Consider the following 19978-nt stretch of genomic DNA (forward strand, 5'->3'; position numbering starts at 1 on the left):
TAATATTTAAAATTCTGTTGTAAGGGCTTGCAATATTTTCTATAAAAGTATGATTACTTCAAATCAAACATATGATATTTTATCATGCTCGTATGGAACAGAGAGATATCGCCAATGTTACCGTTTCTGTCCCCTATCTGTTGGTCCCTTTAATTAGGAATAGTGAAATTTAATTTGATTTGATTGTTGGTCTTGTTGTCTTTGAGAGAGTCGAAATGAATCACTTATTTGAACAGAAACGTCAACGTGTTCCTTATGGGGATGTTTGGAATAAGCCTTTTATTTATCTTGGACTAAATTATTGCAATGCCCATTTGAATAAATCTTTTTCGAAAAACCTAATTTTAGCATTGCACATTCAGTCTGATAAACTTCAAAATAACCTTTATGTCGGAGACCCTTTCTTTGACATTTACCAAGGAACATCTGAAGTACTAATGAAATCAAATGGTGATGTGAGATCTATTGTTAATGTAGGTCAAAGAAAAGCAGTAGAAAAACTTAATGAATATGTCAACAACTTAGAGGAGGGTAGGCTACAGTCTTTAATCACTTAACAAGATCCTCGGGGGGGGGGGGGGGGGGGGGGGGGGGGGGGCACTTCAATCTTTCTTTGGTAGGGGTGAGCAGCTGAGACATCAAGTAACCCCACCCTTTTCATATATTTGATTTATCAAAAATATATACCCTGTCATACATGTATATCAATTAACAAAAAACAGATCTATAGATACATTTGGATATTTTTTCATCTTCGGGTACATTAGTATAGCTATTTTTTTTTGGTCCAGCTTATCATCACATGCATGTTAAGTAGCAACACAGTCACAATAATCACACCTTGCTTTTCCAATACATTCCTCACATCCTAAACACTTTCCTCTTTTATGTCTTTCATTATGAAGAAAATTCAATTTCAATAGACAATTCTTATAAAATATGCTTGGTCAGATAATAACACCCCAGAGGGTAACACTTTCAGTTTAATATAAATGAAAAACTGATAAAAAGTTCCATTGCTGTTCCCTCTTGAAGGTCGCTGACACTATGGAATTTCTTTAAATAATTGTTATCATGTTTCATGTATACAAACCTTTGAATGTTAATTAGGTGCAAATGTCAAAATAATCAGATTTATAGCATCTATAACTAGCATCAGTGGAAATACCACATTGGAAGATAAATAGAGATTAATTGGTTTGACAAATAGCTGATGCATTTACGACTGTGTTTAACCGCATCAAAAATATATACTGACGTCTGATTAGTTTCAGATACTTATGATATAATCAAGAAAGTGATATTATCAACCTAATGATATATTTAATCTGAATTTCTTACCCTTTTCATATATCATGGAGCATGAAAAAGTGACCTATTCCAGCGGCTCATCCCTACCACTCATTACATAGCAAGTGAAACCCACCCCCCCCCCCCCTCCCCCCGAGACAAGATCAGAAACATTTAAAATAATATCTGATCACATGTTCATGATGTTGTCAACCTAACACCAATCTCAAGTTTCTTTTTTTATGAGTTACACGGTTGATATGGGGTAAATCAGCAAAAATGACATCATTGAAGAATTTAACTTGCTAGAATATTCATCATGTTGAATGTGGGCAGTATTTGGAAGAAGAAGAAGAAGAATCAATTATTACTTGTGATGTAATAACATAAGCATTGTGACATCAGAAATGTACAGTAAAATACATGAATGTGAAAGTCATCTTATGATACCATAAACAACTTGAACAAGTAAAATCTGTACTTGAAAAAAAAGACAAATGTGGCTCCTGGTCAACTAGACATCTAAACATTTGGCAACAATTTTTGCTTATTTCCGCACCTATAGATTTTTTTTAATCTTTATTGAACTTTGTATAACAGGTTGGGGACAACCTGCCAATTGGGAAATAGTTCCCCAAATAAGTAAATATCCCTGATAACTAAAAACTTTTAGCAGAATACATACAAATTGTATATGGTCAGCAGTAAAAGCTCTGCAAAAGCTGCAGTATCAGGTGGTTATTCTTGGTTTTTTAAAGGGGTGTGTAATTCTAGAAAAGGCTCTAGATTTTGAGGAGTGGAGCATGGCGAAATATATTTGTGACAATTATATATATATTTGCTAAAAAATGATACATTTACCAATCGGGGGAAGGAACATTCCTCCCGGGCCACCACCTGAGTATCACCGAATTGTTTAATTTATACTGGCGTATAGGCATGTTAGGGGTGATTGGCCTTAAGTGTTAATTTTTTTTTAAATTTAGCTCTTTGCTTATTAATTATCTTTAAAACTTAAATAGATTGACAGAAATTGTAAACAACAAAAATGGTCATCAAGCAAGGCTACAATGTAGATATACAAAAAATATTACTTGTAAACATGGTAAATTTATCTACTTATTTTTCAGGTAAAAAACATGTACAATGTCTTGGTGAATTGGATCATCAAGAAAAAGAAACCATTCAGGCAGTTTTGGCATGTCATCTTTTTGCTCCTCTGTTATCTGAGGGCAAAGTATTTGTCGATGATAAAAACTGGAACTTAAAGGACACTTCCAATGAAACTACTACTTGTAATGATGATGCTTCCAGATCAGGGTCAGAAAGCAGTGTATTAGAAGTTTATTGTCCAATCTGTAAAAAGAATAGCATAAAAGCAGACAACACTAATTTTGGTAATTACATGCATATATGCATCTAATATAATGTTTTTGTATGACTTATTAAACTTAATTTTCTAGAGGGAGATATTCAATATAGAAACTATTTCAGGTGTTTTTCTCTAAAAATTTTAACTTTAATACATTCACTGTGTACGCCTGTACTCTGGATATTGTGAGTTGTTTACCATAGATTTAAACTGGTTTACCAGCAATTTGGATAGCTGAAGTGAGTGGCAAAGGAATGCACAAGGATATCTGTCTATATATGACATTAAATATTACAAACTACATGTATATCAAAAAATTATATCCCATATGTGCAAGTTTCTTGTAACACCTTTGTAACTAATATGTGCATGAATGAATAAGCATTGACATTCGTACTTATCATCATGATCATGCTTATTATATACTGTGAAAGTACTTTTATTCATGGGGTACCAATTTTCGTGGTTTTCGTGGATGGCTCTATCCACGAATTTAAATGTCCAACAAAATTTATTACAACTGTTGTCCAAATCAAGACATGAAAAGATCCCCATGTAAGTTAGACTACACTGATACGAAGTAAGAGAATACATCGAATATCAGCAAACGCACTATGAACTATATATACAACTTCAGACAGGATTTTATCCATTTAATCTTTAAAAAAGTTGTTCTCCTCATTACTCATGAGAAAAAACAAATTCATATTGAGCTTGCTTTTTTGTTTCATAAGAATTAATTGTACCACAAGGTTCCATACATGTACCACACACAGAAGGTTGGGGTCGATTTTGTGGGTTGTGGCTTTAATCGTTAAGAAACTAGAGGCCAAATATGGGCCAAAAACAAGACTTTTCTAATACTGGCTAAGCTGGTTCTAACATGAATTATTTCTGATCTATATAAAGAAACAACAAATACTGATATGGCAGGAGATACACACCAAACAGGGTGTGTAAATTATTATATTTAGTTTGTAAACAGATTTACTAAGATTTACTAAGTATTGCACAACAGCATAGTATTGCACAATAGCAAGAAATCTTCAATTGAAAATAAATACAAATCTTTTAACCAATTTCAATGAGGATTAATTTAATTTAAAGTCTTGAATAGCATGTATTACTATATTGGATATTTGGACATTTTTAAATAGGTCTACATTGAGGTCCAAAGGGTCCAAAATTAGACTGTTTGATTTCATCAAAATCTGAATTCTTGTGGTTCTATGATATGCTGAATCTAACTGTGCATTCAGATTTTTAATTTTGGGCCCTGTTTTCAAATTAGTCCATATTAAGGTTCAAAGGGTCCAAAATTAAACTTTGTTTGAATTCATGGGTTTTTTATATGCTGAATCTAACCATGGAATTAGATTTTGGATATTGGACCATTAAGTAGAATAAATGTCCCATTTCAAATTTTTAAGTTGTATGACCACATTTATTCTGTGTCAGAAATCTATAATGTGTCAAATATTTAATCACTATCCAAATTCAGAGCGGTATCAAGCTTGAATATTGTGTCCATACTTGCCCCAACTGTTCAGAGTTCAACATCTGGGGTTGTATCCAGCTGCTCCAGGCGGAGCACATTTTTTGAACATGCAGTATTAGTTTGAAACACTGAAATTTGGGACACTTTTAAAAAGTTGCAAATAGATTTAATATTTTTGAAGAAGTTAGAAATTCAAAATGGCTTTAAATAAGGAATTATTGAAATATCATTTTGATACAATAAAAAGATATCCCTTCTGACAACAAGATCATCTCTCCTCCATTTGAAAAGCTATAAGTAATTATTAGAATGCATGATTTCATATCAGCAGGGTAAATACTGTACTTTGAACATGGTTTCAGTAACTGCTAGCATTTTTTGATACAGTATTGTTTTCTTATGTGCTCGCACCAGTGGGATATGTTGATGGTCTCCGTCTGTCATTCAGAAACACATAAAATACCTTGACAGAAAGCCGGCTTACATAGTCATTATTGTAGGATTTATTGTTGTCAAATTCTTTTGACATTACATACTGTACCATCATTTTGATTTGGAGTTTTGGAACTTTGATCATTTTTCTTTAATACTTTAACAGTGACACCTTGTGAATGCAACTCCTGAAACAATTTTACAAAAAGCTTTATACTTGGTAGGTTGGTTTGCCATCATGACTGTGTAGTTGAGTATAACATATCACCATTTGATTTGGCCGTTTTTTAACAGAATTATTGGACTTTTACCATATTTTGGACAATTGTGCCACAATGAGACCTTGTGGAAAGCTCTCATATTTATTAGGAGTGTTTGCCATCACATGAAGTTGACCACATTATACTGTCATTTTGATTTGACCATTTTACTGTCCTCATTGTTATAAGACTTTGACCATTTTTATACTAATTTACCACAATGACACTTTGTGAATGCACATAGTTTTGCAGAAATTTAAAGCTGTCATGCTTGTTAGGATTGTTTGCAATCATTTGTAGTTGACCATATCATGGTAACACAATGATATTTGGTATGCAGTTGTTTTAGCATTTGCATATCTCATTTCCATGGAGATAACATGGCCCTTCCCCTCAATCTTGGTTCATTGATTTTGAAACTTTAGCGTAGTTTACATGTTAAAGTTTGTGATTAGGTCAGTTTAAGGGGGGCCAAAAGTTTATGATAAGCCAATGATATTTGATAAGCAGTTCTATCAGCATTAGCATATCTTATATCCATGGAGATCATTTAGCTCCATGGTCTATTGACTTTGAAAGTTTTGCATAGTTTGAATGTTAAAGTTTTTGATTAGGTCAATTAAAGATGAACCAATACTGCTAATGATATATTTTGTCAGTCAATGATATTTGGTATGCATTTGTATAAGCATTTGCACATAAAGACTTGGCATTGCACCTTCAGTCATGGTTCAATGACTTTGAATATTTTGCATAGTTTACATGGTAAATAAACTCATCACAGATACCAGGATTGAAATTTTTTATTTGGCCAGACACGCGTTTCATCTACAAAAGACTCATCAGTGAAGCTCGAGTAAAAAAAAGTTAAAAAGGCCAAATAAAGTACGAAGTTGAAGAGCATTGAAGACCAAAAATTCCTAAAAGTTTTGCCAAATACAGCTAAGGTAATCTATTCCTGAGTTAGAAAAGCTTTAGTATTTCAAAAATGTAAAGTTTTGTAAACAGTTAATTTATAATTACGACCATATCAATGATAATTCATGTCAACACAGAAGTGCTGACTACTGGGCTGGTGATACCCTTGGGGAATAAAAGTATTGCCATTTTGATTTTGTCATTTGAATTTAACTACGTGTATAAAAATTACACACAGGCAAGACATATGTTTATAAATTTGTGTAGATAGTTTATAAGTTGAATTCTATTGACTGTTTATTTATACTATCCTACCACAGTGAGCCTTGAAAACGCAACTCCTCTGAGACTCTTTGACAGAAATCTCTCATACTTGGTAGGATTGTTTGCAATCATTTGTAATTGACAATATTGTACCATCATTACCCTTCCACCATTTTATGAGAGATATGGGACTTTGACTATTTTTTCAACTGCTGTACCACAAATGTTCAGCCATTTGATTAACTGAAATAAATATGAAAGCTAAAGATACACTTAATGTTTTCTATGTTCCTGTATTTCAATTCTATAGCTGTACACACTATTTTGTTCCTCATATACACACCACAGGGGACATTTTGCTACATCCTAGCAATCTTGTTTTCTTTGTACTATGTTTTCCATTCCACATGCTTCCATCCAGTCTTGTAATCATTAGTCCATCCTGTGTCAGGTTTAAGTTTTAATTTAAGGTATCTTACCATAAAGTTGTGGTCTCATCAACTTGAAACTTAGTACCCATGTTCATTATGATGTGATATACATTGTATATGCCAAATAAGGGATTTACCCTAAACTTAAAGGTTCACTGATCATTGAAATGTGATAACACAAGTGGAGCAAGTTCAATTGACAAATGTATTTGTTGTTTTGCTTGTTCCTGTGTTTTTGATATCTATCTCTTACTGGTTGTATAGAGTGAAGTGATATTTCTAATCTTATTGTTTTTTTGCATGCTTGTATGTTTTGTTATTCAGCTGAATGGGAATAAGAGAGGAAGATTTGATGCAATACTCTTCTATATACATTTTTGTACCATTTGTTATTCTGTTGATTTGGGAATAAAGGCAAGAGGGTTGTGTGCTATAAAAGCTTGCTTAACCCTGTCATATATTCATGTATCTCTTTTGTGATCCCTTTTGGTTTTTTTTTGTTCTTAAGAGATAAAATTAAATTAAAAAAAAATACCGGAAAAAGCAAAAATATAGGACAGTTCAACAGAGCAAATCAAAAACCAAATCCTGAATCCACCAATAGAATAGACTTACAATTCAAAGTCTCTGTTAGATTTGTTCACAGATCTTCCACACTTTAAGCAATTAAGAGCTGAACAATTGTGTAGGCACTTGGTATAAGGAATAACAAAAAAAAAAAAAAAAATTTCAGATTCCTTATTAAACAGTTTGTAGTTATTATACCATGCAATGCATAGGAAAGTAATTTTCTTTCTTATAATGTTCTTTTCTGGTTCCAGGATGTGCAGATTTGTGGCATGGAAGGGCAGATATTGTCATTGAAGGGGATAATGGTTCTATGCGGGAAATAGTTAAAATTATTACTGAAGATGTTGAAGAAGATGAAGATGAACCCGTATCAAAAAGATCAAAATTGATGAATGAAGATAATCTTGAAGACATAAAACCTGAAATGGAGATTTCAGTAACCTCTGATCTTCTTGAGACTAATATTTATGTACAAGCAATAAGTCAGACAATTTTAAATTCATTTTTGGCAGTGAAACTGAACAAAGACTTAAGAAATTGTTATGTTCCATCTTTTTTTGTATCTTCCATGCATCTGTATGTAAATTTTTATAATGTTGAAAAGGATATATTACTTGTCCAGGATCAACCAATTAGTATTTTTGATATAAATGGTCAGATGAACTATTGGGCAATTCTATCTGTGTGGATGGCTCTAAATTTTGAAAAATTTCCATGCAAGTTTCATGGAGATAATTCTAAAAAGTCGGGTTTCCAAAGTTGGCTTCAAAAACATGGTGTTCTTCAAAAATATAAAAGTGATATTACAAGTAAGTTAACTTCTACAAAGAAGCCAGAACATAAAATAAGTAACAGCATAGTGAATCCTATGAGAGTTGCTGAACTTTTTATGAAATTAATCCAGGATGAAAATGGTGCAGACAATGAATGAACATAAGAGTTAATTTTATTTTCAGGTATTTTGTTTTCAAATGACAGCAGCTGGCCTCAGACCAGAGTTATTTTTACAAGGCTGTAAAATTATTATTGTTTCAAAGAATCGACATGGGAAAGATATATCTTTGTGAAGAACATCATTGTTGTAATAAAATATAAATCTCAAAGGAGATTCTATTGCTTTTATTTTCAAAAGAAAAAAAAACAAAAAACAAGTGATAGCTGGTTCTATGCTACCTTCATTATACAAATATGGATATTTGGTATAATTGCCACCGCATGAGACATCTATCCACCAAAGGCTAAGTGATGAAGATGTAAGCAACTATAGGTCACTACACAGCCTTAAAGAATGAGCAATACTTCTATTGTATATGCTAGAACCCTTAAATAAGACCACGGTCAGATATTGTTGGCATTTTTATAGTCAAAGAGACTGATAAGAATGACAAAACACTGAAATTTTCAGTCATTGTCAATGCACCATAGGAATTATTCTATAGACCAAATATAGTTGACCTACTTCTTATTCTCACTGAGAAACTGTTAAATAATAAACTATGAAAAGAGGTCGAGGTCAGGTGAACACTGTCAGCTGGACCTGTACACATTAAAATGATCCTATAGACCAAACAAGTTTTGAAAAATACACATTTGTCATGAATGATTTCAACCGACTTACTTTTCATGGTTCATCGGTAAACATAAAGTTTTCATGATTTGTACCGATATTGAAATCTCATGAATCTATTAAGAAGACAAATCAAGGTAACAAACAAAAACTGTGAATCACATGAACTCCCATTTTATTATGACCGGGTGTGTCAAAAGGGAGAGCGCCCCATCTATTAATGCGTTGCCGGCCATGCGAATTTTAAACACTACATTAAAATTTCACAATGGGTAAAATAAATGCATTACCTGCCATGCGTATTTTAAACACTACATGAAAATTTCGCAATCAGTAAAATATATGCATTATCTGCCATGCAAATTTTAAACACTACATGAAAATTTCACAATCGGTAAAATTATGGATAATACGGCTTTTCTAGTAGCTAAAGATCTAAGACTATGAAAACATGAAGTAGTGGGATTAGACACATATATATCTTATCCGACAACCAATTTGTGTTGATGACCGTAAAACTTGTTAAGTGTAAGATATCTCATATACTTAATAAGATATCCTCTAAAGTGTATAAGATATCTGATAAAGTATATAAGATATCTTATTAAGCATATAAGAAATCTTATAAAGTATAAAAGATATCTTATAACGTATATAAGATATCTCATAAATATTTTTATATAAGATATCTTATATACTTTGTAAGATATCTTATATAGTTTATAATATATCTCATATAGTTTATAAGATATCTCATATAATTTATAAGATATCTTATAATGAAAATTATATAAGATATCTTTTAAATTATATAAGATATCTTATAAATTAAATAAGATATCTTATATGGAATATAAGATATCTTATAAACTAAAATCTTATAAAGTTTATAAGAAAATTTATAAGATATCTTATAAACTCTACAAGATATTTTACATAATATATTCTCTTTTCGGTAGTATTTGCAAGATGTTTTTAATTGTCTTTTATAAAGGTTTGGATGAATTCTGCTTCTTATGAGTACAAGAACAATCTTCTATGTCGGTTTCTTAGCTTTAAGTATTAGAAAATTAAATTACTTTGGTTTTCATGTCCATCTGACATAAATTCATTTGATATTGACCATCATGTGTATGCTTAATCTAATACAAGTTTTAATGATACGATAAGTTTCTAAACTACTCTTATTTTGGATAATATATATGCAATCATAAGATATATTGAATCAGGAAAATTACGACATAAAAAAGTCGGTATTGATCAAACTGTAAATACATGTTCTGGCAAAAAATGTTTTTCATATATTTTGATGGGTATTTATATTATTATACCCCTACATTTAGGAATAAGGGGTATAATGCAATCACATTGACCGTTCGTTCGTCTAACAAATGTTATTTGTCACACTTTCACCAGAAACAATCAACCAGAATGGGGACATCATATTTGGTCAGCAGCTTGAAAGTGATGAATTGTAACGTGTGGCTTTCTTTTAATATGTTGAATGAACTGAAAAATGTTTGCCACACTTTTTTTCCAATACTACTACACAGAATGACTTCCTCTGTATTTTGGTCAGTAGCTCAACAATTATTGTTTCAACGTGTGTGCACTTTTCGGATCTGTAAAACACCTACATGTTTTCCCGATACGTTAAATTACGATTGGGAGTATCACACGATAACACATGCATTTTCTTTGTAAATTTTTATTGAGAACAAAGAAAAATATAAAATAAGGAGATACAGTACTGACAAATTTAAAAGTAAAATCACGATAATTTATATTATTGAATTGAAAAAAAATGTATATAGAAAAAGATGTATTTAGTCAATGAAAGAGTATTGCAGAGTCATGATATTAATGCATAGTGATATTAACTTGCTGGTAAGAATAATATCATATTTTGATGTGATAAGTCAATTGTACATAGTGAATGATACTTTGAATCCTGATGTAAGCCGATTCACGGTCTCCTCTTGAATCGTTGATGATTTGAAGCTGTTGATCTTGTGCTAAACTTAATGATATACTATCATGATGTCCGAAGAAAAACAACATAAGTATAAATTTATGATTAAAATTGATGAATTATTGATACGCACATTTACTAAATTTTATCAACGGTATAAGGACATCATTCGTGAATATAACTCAACATGCAGACATCTTATACGTTCGGGTATTTCACATCCAATCTTTTATGGTAATATACTTTACAAAGCACAAAAATGTCAGTATTCACCTCAAAAGCTAATAAAACCTTTAAACAGACTTATTGAGAAGGGATATAGTTACGATACTGTTGTCAGGTCATTAAAGATTGCATATTTTGGCTTTAATATTGATTCACTTATAGGGTCTTTGCATCGGAATTAAACATATTTATTCTAAAACCAGTTGTAGGCATGACACGGGTTATGTTCTTCTCATATATTTTATGATGGTATAATACTAAACCCCTAACAGGAGGGATTGTGCCTGATATTCATATGATGAAGACATAATCTTTCAATCAGTTTAATTGAGGTCTGGAGCTGGCATGCCAGTAACTGCTAGTAGTCTGTTGTTATTTATGTATTATTGTCATTTTGTTTATTTTCTTTTGTTTCCTATTCTGACATCGGACTCGGACTTCTCTAAAACTGAGTTTTACTGTGCGTACTGTTGTACGTTTGTTTTTTCTACGTTGGCTAGAGGTATAGGGCGAGGGTTGAGATCTCAAAAAACATGTTTAACCCCGCCGCATTTTTGCGCCTGTCCCAAGTCAGGAGCCTCTGGCCTTTGTTAGTCTTGTATCATTTTTAATTTTAGTTTCTTGTGTATAATTTGGAGTTTAGTATGACGTCCATTATCACTGAACTAGTATACATATTTGTTTAGGGGCCAGCTGAAGGACGCCTCCGGGTGCAGGAATTTTTCGCTGCATTGAAGACTCATTGGTGGCCTTCGGCTGTTGTCTGCTCTATGATCGGGTTGTTGTCTCTTTGACACATTCCCCATTTCCATTCTGAATTTTATTTCATCAGTAAATCTGTCCAACAAAACAACGCATGTATTTTGTAAATTGTCAGGATGAAAAATATTAGTTAGTGTCAAAATTAATATAATTCTGTCGTCAACAGTAAGTATGATATTCATAAAATCATCATTATTTAGTACATCAATATGATCAAAGTGATTACTTAAAGTCATATGAAACGAGTTTCTTGAAATTATAATGTTACGGAAATTATTGAACTAATGCATATACATGTAAGATACTAAACTAAAACATCAATATAAAAATAAGAAGATGTGGTATAATTGCCAATGAGACAACTCTCCACCAGAGACCAGATGACATAGAAGTTAACCGAGGATTTACAGGTCCTCAATGCACGATTTTTACATTTATTACGAATCCATAACGTATATAATCGACAAAAAAAAAATTTCGGTGAAAACTTTGCCTGTTTATTAACTTTCAGGTTTTATTGGCGAAGTTTACTGATCATAACTCTAATTAATATATATTTTTTTTTATATTTTATATGCGTTTTCATTTGATATCTAAACATAGTCATAGCAGTTGTTCAATGGTTTGGAAATTTATTTTCCTTTCAGAATCAATTAACACTATATAACTTCCACTTTTCATCATTGGTTTTCTTTTGCTCTTGTGCTGTGCAGTTGCCGATCGAAGTGGTTTAGGTCTCTGCACACGGAAAAGCTGTTGGCGAATTATAGAATTCAATAGCACTAAATTTCTGAAGATTTTGATATGATAAATTATTTTGGAAAAGAGAGTCGATGTTCACATGTTTTATAGTAAAACTTAGCCATTCAAGTATACAAAATATATTAAACTTTGTTTTTAAATTTGAAGAATCAAATGACTTTCACCGTAGCAATGGTAGTTTTTTGGGTTTTTTTTTTGTAGGGTTATAGTTTTTCCTTCATCAATTACTTTGTCAAAATTACATGGAATTTTATGTAATTTTGTTTTGTTTTTCCATATTGTACTGACAAAAGAACTTACGTTTTTGCAGTTAACATGTAGAAACAGAATGGTTATTGTTTGTTAGACAACAATTATTTTGTCAAACCTTTATAAAATGTTATTAAACTTTGATAGAAGCTTTTTTGGGAGTTTATATGGCTCAACTACGATAAAAGGGGACACTTTTTCCCGGTGTGTGCTTCCTTCCGTTAGCACATACGTCCGTTCCGTATCAGGTTAAATTTTGGGTTCATGGTAGGTTACATGTAGTTTTTGGTTTAGGATAGTTTGTGGTCACATAAAGTTGAAACTTAGTTTAGTTAGTCAACAATTTCGTTTACATTTTCAACTCAAAACCACGAAATTTAACACTCGCGAGTAAAACCCACTTAACGATAGAGACTTTTGCAAATGGCATCAAACTAGTTACAGATGCTCACACAATGTGCGGATATTGCCCTTTTCAGTTATAGTGATGCGACTCTAAATGTTTCAATGTGATAATAAAACGGATCAAAGATACCAGGCTAAAATATTTGTACACCAGACGCGCTTTTCGTCTTCAAAAGTTTCACCAGTGACGCTCGAATAAAAAAATTTAAAAGAACAAATCAAGTACGAAGTTGAAGAGCATTGATGACCCAAAATACCGAAAGCTTTTACCGAATAAAACTAAGGTAATCCATTCCTGGGGTAGAAAATCCTTAATATTTCGAATAATTCAACGGTTTGTAAACAGTTAATTTATAAACATGACCATATCTGATTCAATGATATGTAACTTTGTTTTACTATATTGTTACCTCTATAAAAATTGATCCTTATGAAATAAACTGGTAAGTACAATACAAGCGCCGATAATGATCCATCTAATTGACAAGGGTCCGGACGAAGCCGAAGATTGACTTGAACTGTCGCATGTACCAGTCTGTCCGGATAAAATATGACGGGTTTCACCAGAACATGTGTGATCCTTTATTGCTGATATAATGGAATTGTTTAACAAAACCAATGCATGATCATATTCATCCTTGTTCGTTGATGTGATATCAATCGTAATACTTAATTCTTGGCCGTCCTTAGTATTGTTTTTGGAAATATTCATTATATCAAATTTTACTTCAGCCGTATTTTCCTGTAGACGATTCTGCAAAGACTCCAAAGGAAAGTCACAATCATACTGAGTTCCCAATAATGGAAATTTCAAGGAAAATGACCTTGAAAGTGGCCTTTCAATTTCCCTGAATAACGCCACTGGATCGACCGTAGTTTTATACCTTGGAATAACATGAAGATACGGATTGTTTCTGATGACATTGTCACTAAGTTCTATAGTCCATTCTTCTGTGGCAGTATCTGGCATCCCAGTGTCTAATATTGCACTTGGACAGCCACCAACAAGTATCATTTTGATTAGGTTTGCAATATTCATTTTGTCTTTTTTGTCCATTGTGCGAATTTTAATGGCTGTGGTATACAATGGTGATTTTGAGGTAAAATTTTGTGTGTTTGAAGTTTGCGTTCGTTCAACATTTGGAATCTGCATAAATGTTTTATTTACTTCGTTCAGATAAGCTATATTAAAATTAACTGTTGAGTCAGTTTCGATTTCGACGTACATTATGCGGACTTTTACATCGAACGAAACTGAAATACATGTGCCATCTGGATTCTCATAACGGTGGCTGATATTTGCGGCACTTGGATATATTAAGTCATCACACACTGAAAAAAATGTGTTGCAATATCATAAGGTTGACTGACATGGAAAGACTGAACTTTGATATGCATTTAAATAATTTTAAAACAGGCTTAACTGAAAACACTCCAACAGATGTCTTTGAAATATGTATCTATTCCACACTTTAACGCTACGGATATTTTAAACTTTTATATATGTAACATACATTACACATACATACAAGGAAATAACTAAGAGTCCCATGTCCTCAGCTCTAGTGACTGTTTTATAAAGGCAGTTTTTTCACTTGGTTTATATTTGAAGGATTTAGCAGGACTACTAGTTTTTCAGTATCGGAGAGATTTGAAAATAGAGGATTATCTATTGCGATGCCATTAAAAAGTTCAATACGTAATATTTTATTATTTTGACAGTAGTTTTATACATCATCTTGACATTTTATTTACAAGTGCATGGCTTTTGGTAAGCTTCTGATTCTAATCCAGATCATCGATAATTTACTTACCTTCCGGTTTGAAACTGATTATGTGTTTTTCCAAAATGTAAAGAAGTGTATTAAACCAAATCTTTTAATCTTCTATTCCATTGTAAATAAATGACATATGGAAGCAAAACGTTTACTTCTTTTTAGGTTAACAGCTCTTTAACGTTTAATAAAGGTTTGGATTTCGAGCATCATCTTATGAAGAGTGAATAATAGTCGAATGTGCATCAGTTGTAATACAATTGGTACCTTTAATGTTTTTATTATCCCCTCGCATGACAGTTTTAGATGTTATTATCCCCTCGCATGACAGTTTTAGATGTTATTACCCCCTCGCATGACAGTTTTAGATGAAATACATAGGGTTTGTTCTGATCTTCATAATGTTTTTCGTTTGTAAATTAAATCATGATATTGTTTTTGTCAGTTAACATATCATGCCTGAGACTCACTTAATTTTTATGATATTGACCTTTTGACCTAATTATATTTCAATTTAAAAAAAAGACGCTTAAAACAAAATATTTTGAAAAGCGTTATGAGTATAATTTCATATCATGTATTTTCTTTTATGAGTAACAACATATATCATAACTTACTTTGTTTGTTTCTAAAAAAGCTCGAACCCATTCACACATATCAAGCAGCAGATTCTTGTTCGTAATAAGATACCAGAGTTGGTGAGTGGGTAAAAAATTGAAAACAACACGTATAATAATTTCATGTGTCCGAAGCGCTTTTCTGGATTTACCTTCATCAGGAACGCTCAATGCCAAACATTTGAAATCAGAGGGATGTATAAGTACCGAAACAGTTGAAGAGCTATATGACAAAAATACCTAAAACAAAGAGCCAAATTCATCTAAGGTAAACTTTGTCTAAGGGAATTGAAACCTTAGTTTCTTTATAATTTCAAAATTTATAAACGGAAAATTTTAGAAACGTTTGAAGGGACGAATTAAAATCATGAGATGTAGACAGAGAACATTATTAGCTAGAATACAGAAAACGGAAACACAATGAAGTTTACTAAATATAGAGAAATTTAAAGAAAACTTAATATTGAGAGACAAGTCCATAAAAGCAGAGGTGTAATCAACCATCGGTTAATCATCATTGTTTTCATTGATGAAAATAAACATTACCTGCTGATAGTGGCATATGCGGTTTAGGTCCTATTTCCTTAATTCCAACTTCATCCATATCTTCTAAGCTAACCACATGAGTTATGGGTTGGTCCCAGAAAGACATTCGTGGCACGGAAGACAAGATATGAATAAAACCAGTATCACCAATTTGTAATGGTTGTCCTTCAAGATGAGCCATATTACTACTTAGGAAAGTAAACTGGACAGGGTATACATCTAAATCTAAAAAACGAGTTCTTTCAATCATTCTATTCGTAGTCATCAATAAACCAAAGAGATTTTATAATCAATTGCTTACTGTGGACCTATTTATATTCGTGTCTACCAATTTTCGTTGATAGACGAAAAAAGTATCTTCTTGGATATTTGATATCGTGGTATTTCAAAAGTTTGTATACAAGAATATATAAAATCTAAACTTGTTTCACATTCAAATTCGTGGTGTCCATATACCCACAATCAACGGAAATTGGTAATCCACGAAAAATAATGATTCCACAGTACTATGCAACCTGAAAAGTTTCGACAAGTAGTATGATGTGCATGGAAATGTGCACATTGCAAAAAGGATAAAAGTTCAAATCAGTTTAATCTAAATTCTATATATTCGAAATACTATGGCTTTTCTACCTCAGGAATAGATTACCTTAGCTGTATTTGGCAAAACTTTTAGGAATTTTTGGTCCTCAATGCTCTTTAACTTCGTACTTTATTTGGCCTTTTTAATAGTTTTTTATTCGAGCGTCACTGATGAGTCTTTTGTAGACGAAACGCGCGTCTGGCGTAAATATAAAATTTCAATCCTGGTATCTATGATGAGTTTATTATACTTAAACTGATTTGATAATTGTTATGAAATTTTGATAATCATGTTCAGGAATTGAAAAAAGGGATTAATTAATGCATACTTTTACATCATAGTCATCAGACTTAGAAATGCGAAACATGCAAGTTTATTTTTGTCAATTGGTCACAAGTTACTCAGTAACATTTAAGGAATGACTGTAATATTTTTTCTGTCTATGAAAAATGATAACATAAAAAATGTGGTGCACACTGAATAACCCGCGTAGCGGGTTATTTAAAAGTGTTCACCACATTTTTTAGATGATTTCAAATAGACAGAAAAAATATTACAGTCATTCCTTATAATTTGATTCTAAATTCCATTTTTAAGGAGTAAAGTTTGAAAAAAATGTTGGTGACGTCACAATCACATGACAAAATTATGTCCACAAAACACTTTCAGCTAATCAGAAGACATCCATAATTAAATTATTACAGCACAACAGAAGATATATAAAATGTTATAGTGTAAAATATTTCCCGGTTATACTATGTTTTAAACAAATAACACTTTTCATGAAACAGAAATAGATATGTAGGACTCGGAGGTGCGATGGGGACGCTGAAGTCCGATGGTCACGCTAAAGTGCGATGGTCTCCGCCGGATGGTTTATATAAGCAATTACTTGGAATATCCGTTTCACAGATGATAACGGATATGTTCCTAATGTCGTAACTACAATCCCGTCTCCTTTTCCCGAATGTGACCTACCGAATTAGACTTATTATCGGGTTTGTACCAACATGAGCAACACGTGGAGTAGGATCTGCTTACCCTTCCGGAACACCTGAGGTCACCCCCAGTTTTTGGTGGGGTTCGTGTTGCTCAGTCTTTAGTTTTCTATGTTGTGTTTTGTGTACCATTGTTTGTCTGTTGGTCTTTTTCTTTTTTAGCCATGGCGTTGTCAGTTTATTTTCGACTCATGAGTTTGAATGTCCCTTTGGTATCTTTCGCCTCTCTTTTATAGTTCCATACTAAATGATAGATTGTTCTCTTTAAATTTGCTGCATTAGGACATTATTCTGCGTTAACAGCTTATCTTTACTTTGTTCCTCTCATTTGAGATTACTGAATGTGTTAAAGTAACATCAACTCTCAGCTCTCATGAGTTTCACGTTAACCGTAATATCATAATACGGGGAGTATCTCTGCGGATCCATATGTAGTTGGAGAATTCCAAGCTCCATCGTACATAAAAAACAAAACTTCTATAGATTTCGAAAAAGAATCTCATTTACATTTTCCTTGTCTTCTAATTTTATCCCTTTTTCGGTAGTATTAAAAAAATACAAGTTGTATTCATGTTGAATATGCAAAAACATTCTATATTTTCTTCAGTTGCAGAAAAAACCACCGACGATAATAAAATAATAAGGCCCTTACCAAATTGCATCTTAAACAGCTATCACATTTTCAGTCATTGAAATTAACACTGGTTTTAATAGAAAATAATCTTGTATGTAGCGTCTTGAATGACTGTATGAACGTTGGCTTATTTTTGTCAAAAGCGAACTACAACGTTACAATTCTGACTGGAAATATTTATTATAAAATTGAGAATGGAAATGGGGAATGTGTCAAAGAGACAACAACCCGACCATAGAGCAGACAACAGCCGAAGGCCACCAATGGGTCTTCAATGCAGCGAGAAACTCCCGCACCCGGAGGCGTCCTTCAGCTGGCCCCTAAACAAATATGTATACTAGTTCAGTGATAATGGACGTCATACTAAACTCCAAATTATACACAAGAAACTAAAATTAAAAATGATACAAGACTAACAAAGGCCAGAGGCTCCTGACTTGGGACAGGCGCAAAAATGCGGCGGGGTTAAACATGTTTTTTGAGATCTCAACCCTCGCCCTATACCTCTAGCCAATGTAGAAAAAACAAACGTACAACAGTACGCACAGTAAAACTCAGTTTAACAGAAGTCCGAGTCCGATGTCAGAATAGGAAACAAAAGAAATTAAACAAAATGACAATAATACATAAATAACAACAGACTACTAGCAGTTACTGACATGCCAGCTCCAGACCTCAATTAAACTGATTGAAAGATTATGTCTTCATCATATGAATATCAGGCACAATCCCTCCTGTTAGGGGTTTAGTATTATACCGTCATAAAATATATGAGAAGAACATAACCCGTGTCATGCCAACAACTGGTTTTAGAATAAATATGTTTAATTCCGATGCAAAGACCCTATAAGTGAATCAATATTAAAGCCAAAATATGCAATCTTTAATGACCTGACAACAGTATCGTAACTATATCCCTTCTTAATAAGTCTGTTTAAAGGTTTTGTTAGCTTTTGAGGTGAGTACTGGCATTTTTGTGCTTTGTAAAGAATATTACCATAAAAGATTGGATGTGAAATACCCGAACGTATAAGATATCTGCATGTTGAGTTATATTTACGAATGATGTCCTTATACCGATGATAAAATTTAGTAAATGTTTTGACCAGTTTATGACTGTTTCTAATTAAACAGGTTACTATTCTCGATAATTTACTTAATAAACATGAAACGCTGCTTCTAGCAAACAAATTTACCTTTTCATCGACATGGGACACATTAACAATAAAGTTTAGGTAATCCATCGCACTTCAGCGTAACCACCATCGCACTTCGGCGTAGCTATCAACAAGATAGCGTCACAATGCCACCATCGAACTTCAGCGTGATCAAAAACGTACAACAGCGTCAAACCATCATACTTCAGTGTGACCATCGCGGTTCGGAGTACCATCGCGGTTCAGAGTCCTACAGATATATTTATCTAAAATATAGGACTGTTTCGAGTTGTATATCTGTATGTTGAATCTGTATTTTCCGGAACTATATTGCCTTATCTGTGATTGTTGTTATTATTACATGTATCAGCCTCTTTTTGTGTTTGAATCCAAAGTAAAATGATGTAATTTGAAAGCTCTGCGTTTGATTTATATTTTATACTTGTCTTAAGTCCCCCAAACCTAAGTCAGGTATATTATATTCGTATAACGCAATCCCTTTAGTCGTTTGTAAATGCATACCTATCTTTCTTGTCCATTTTTTCAAACTGTTTTTTATTTCATGTACACGACCTCGAGCGTGATCCCAGTCCCACGCAACCTGCCTTTTCTCTCCATTTATAACAGATTTGACCTTCAGTTCCCATATTCCATCCGTAGATACGCCATACTTTCCCTAAAACAAGATTAT

General features: G+C 32.6%; 2 protein-coding genes across 3 annotated transcripts in view; one reads left to right on the plus strand and one right to left on the minus strand.

Annotated features, from left to right (window-relative positions):
- Positions 1-110: 110 nt before the first annotated feature.
- Positions 111-8139, plus strand: LOC127729148 (uncharacterized). The gene is made up of 3 exons (XM_052236814.1): positions 111-531; positions 2421-2687; positions 7287-8139. The coding sequence occupies exons 1-3, from the start codon at positions 216-218 to the stop codon at positions 7964-7966; spliced, it is 1263 nt and encodes a 420-aa protein (XP_052092774.1). The 5' UTR covers positions 111-215; the 3' UTR covers positions 7967-8139.
- Positions 8140-10300: 2161 nt separating this feature from the next.
- The window catches only part of LOC127729141 (uncharacterized), a 31194-nt gene continuing 21516 nt past the window's right edge, over positions 10301-19978 (minus strand). The window contains exons 15-18 of one of the 2 annotated variants that reach the window (XM_052236796.1): positions 19810-19963; positions 15916-16140; positions 13388-14309; positions 10301-10617 (exon numbers count right to left, since the gene is read on the minus strand). In XM_052236796.1, coding sequence (XP_052092756.1) covers positions 13390-14309; positions 15916-16140; positions 19810-19963 — 1299 coding nt within the window. In that variant the 3' untranslated portion in view covers positions 10301-10617; positions 13388-13389. Of the gene's footprint in view, positions 10618-12036; positions 14310-15915; positions 16141-19809; positions 19964-19978 lie in introns of those variants that run through there. The other variant, XM_052236797.1, reaches the window with a different exon arrangement.

The sequence above is a fragment of the Mytilus californianus genome, unplaced genomic scaffold (genome assembly GCF_021869535.1).
Source record: "Mytilus californianus isolate M0D057914Y unplaced genomic scaffold, xbMytCali1.0.p SCAF_2, whole genome shotgun sequence".
In the NCBI taxonomy this organism is placed as follows: Eukaryota; Metazoa; Mollusca; class Bivalvia; order Mytilida; family Mytilidae; genus Mytilus; species Mytilus californianus.

What these genes read in the sequence shown, in the direction of transcription:
- LOC127729148 (XM_052236814.1), top strand. Translation starts at nt 216, where the DNA reads ATGAATCACTTATTTGAACAGAAACGTCAACGTGTTCCTTATGGGGAT. An exon ending in TGTCAACAACTTAGAGGAGG is followed by an intron (nt 532 to 2,420) that starts GTAGGCTACAGT and finishes CTTATTTTTCAG; the next exon opens with GTAAAAAACATGTACAATGT. An exon ending in AGCAGACAACACTAATTTTG is followed by an intron (nt 2,688 to 7,286) that starts GTAATTACATGC and finishes TTCTGGTTCCAG; the next exon opens with GATGTGCAGATTTGTGGCAT.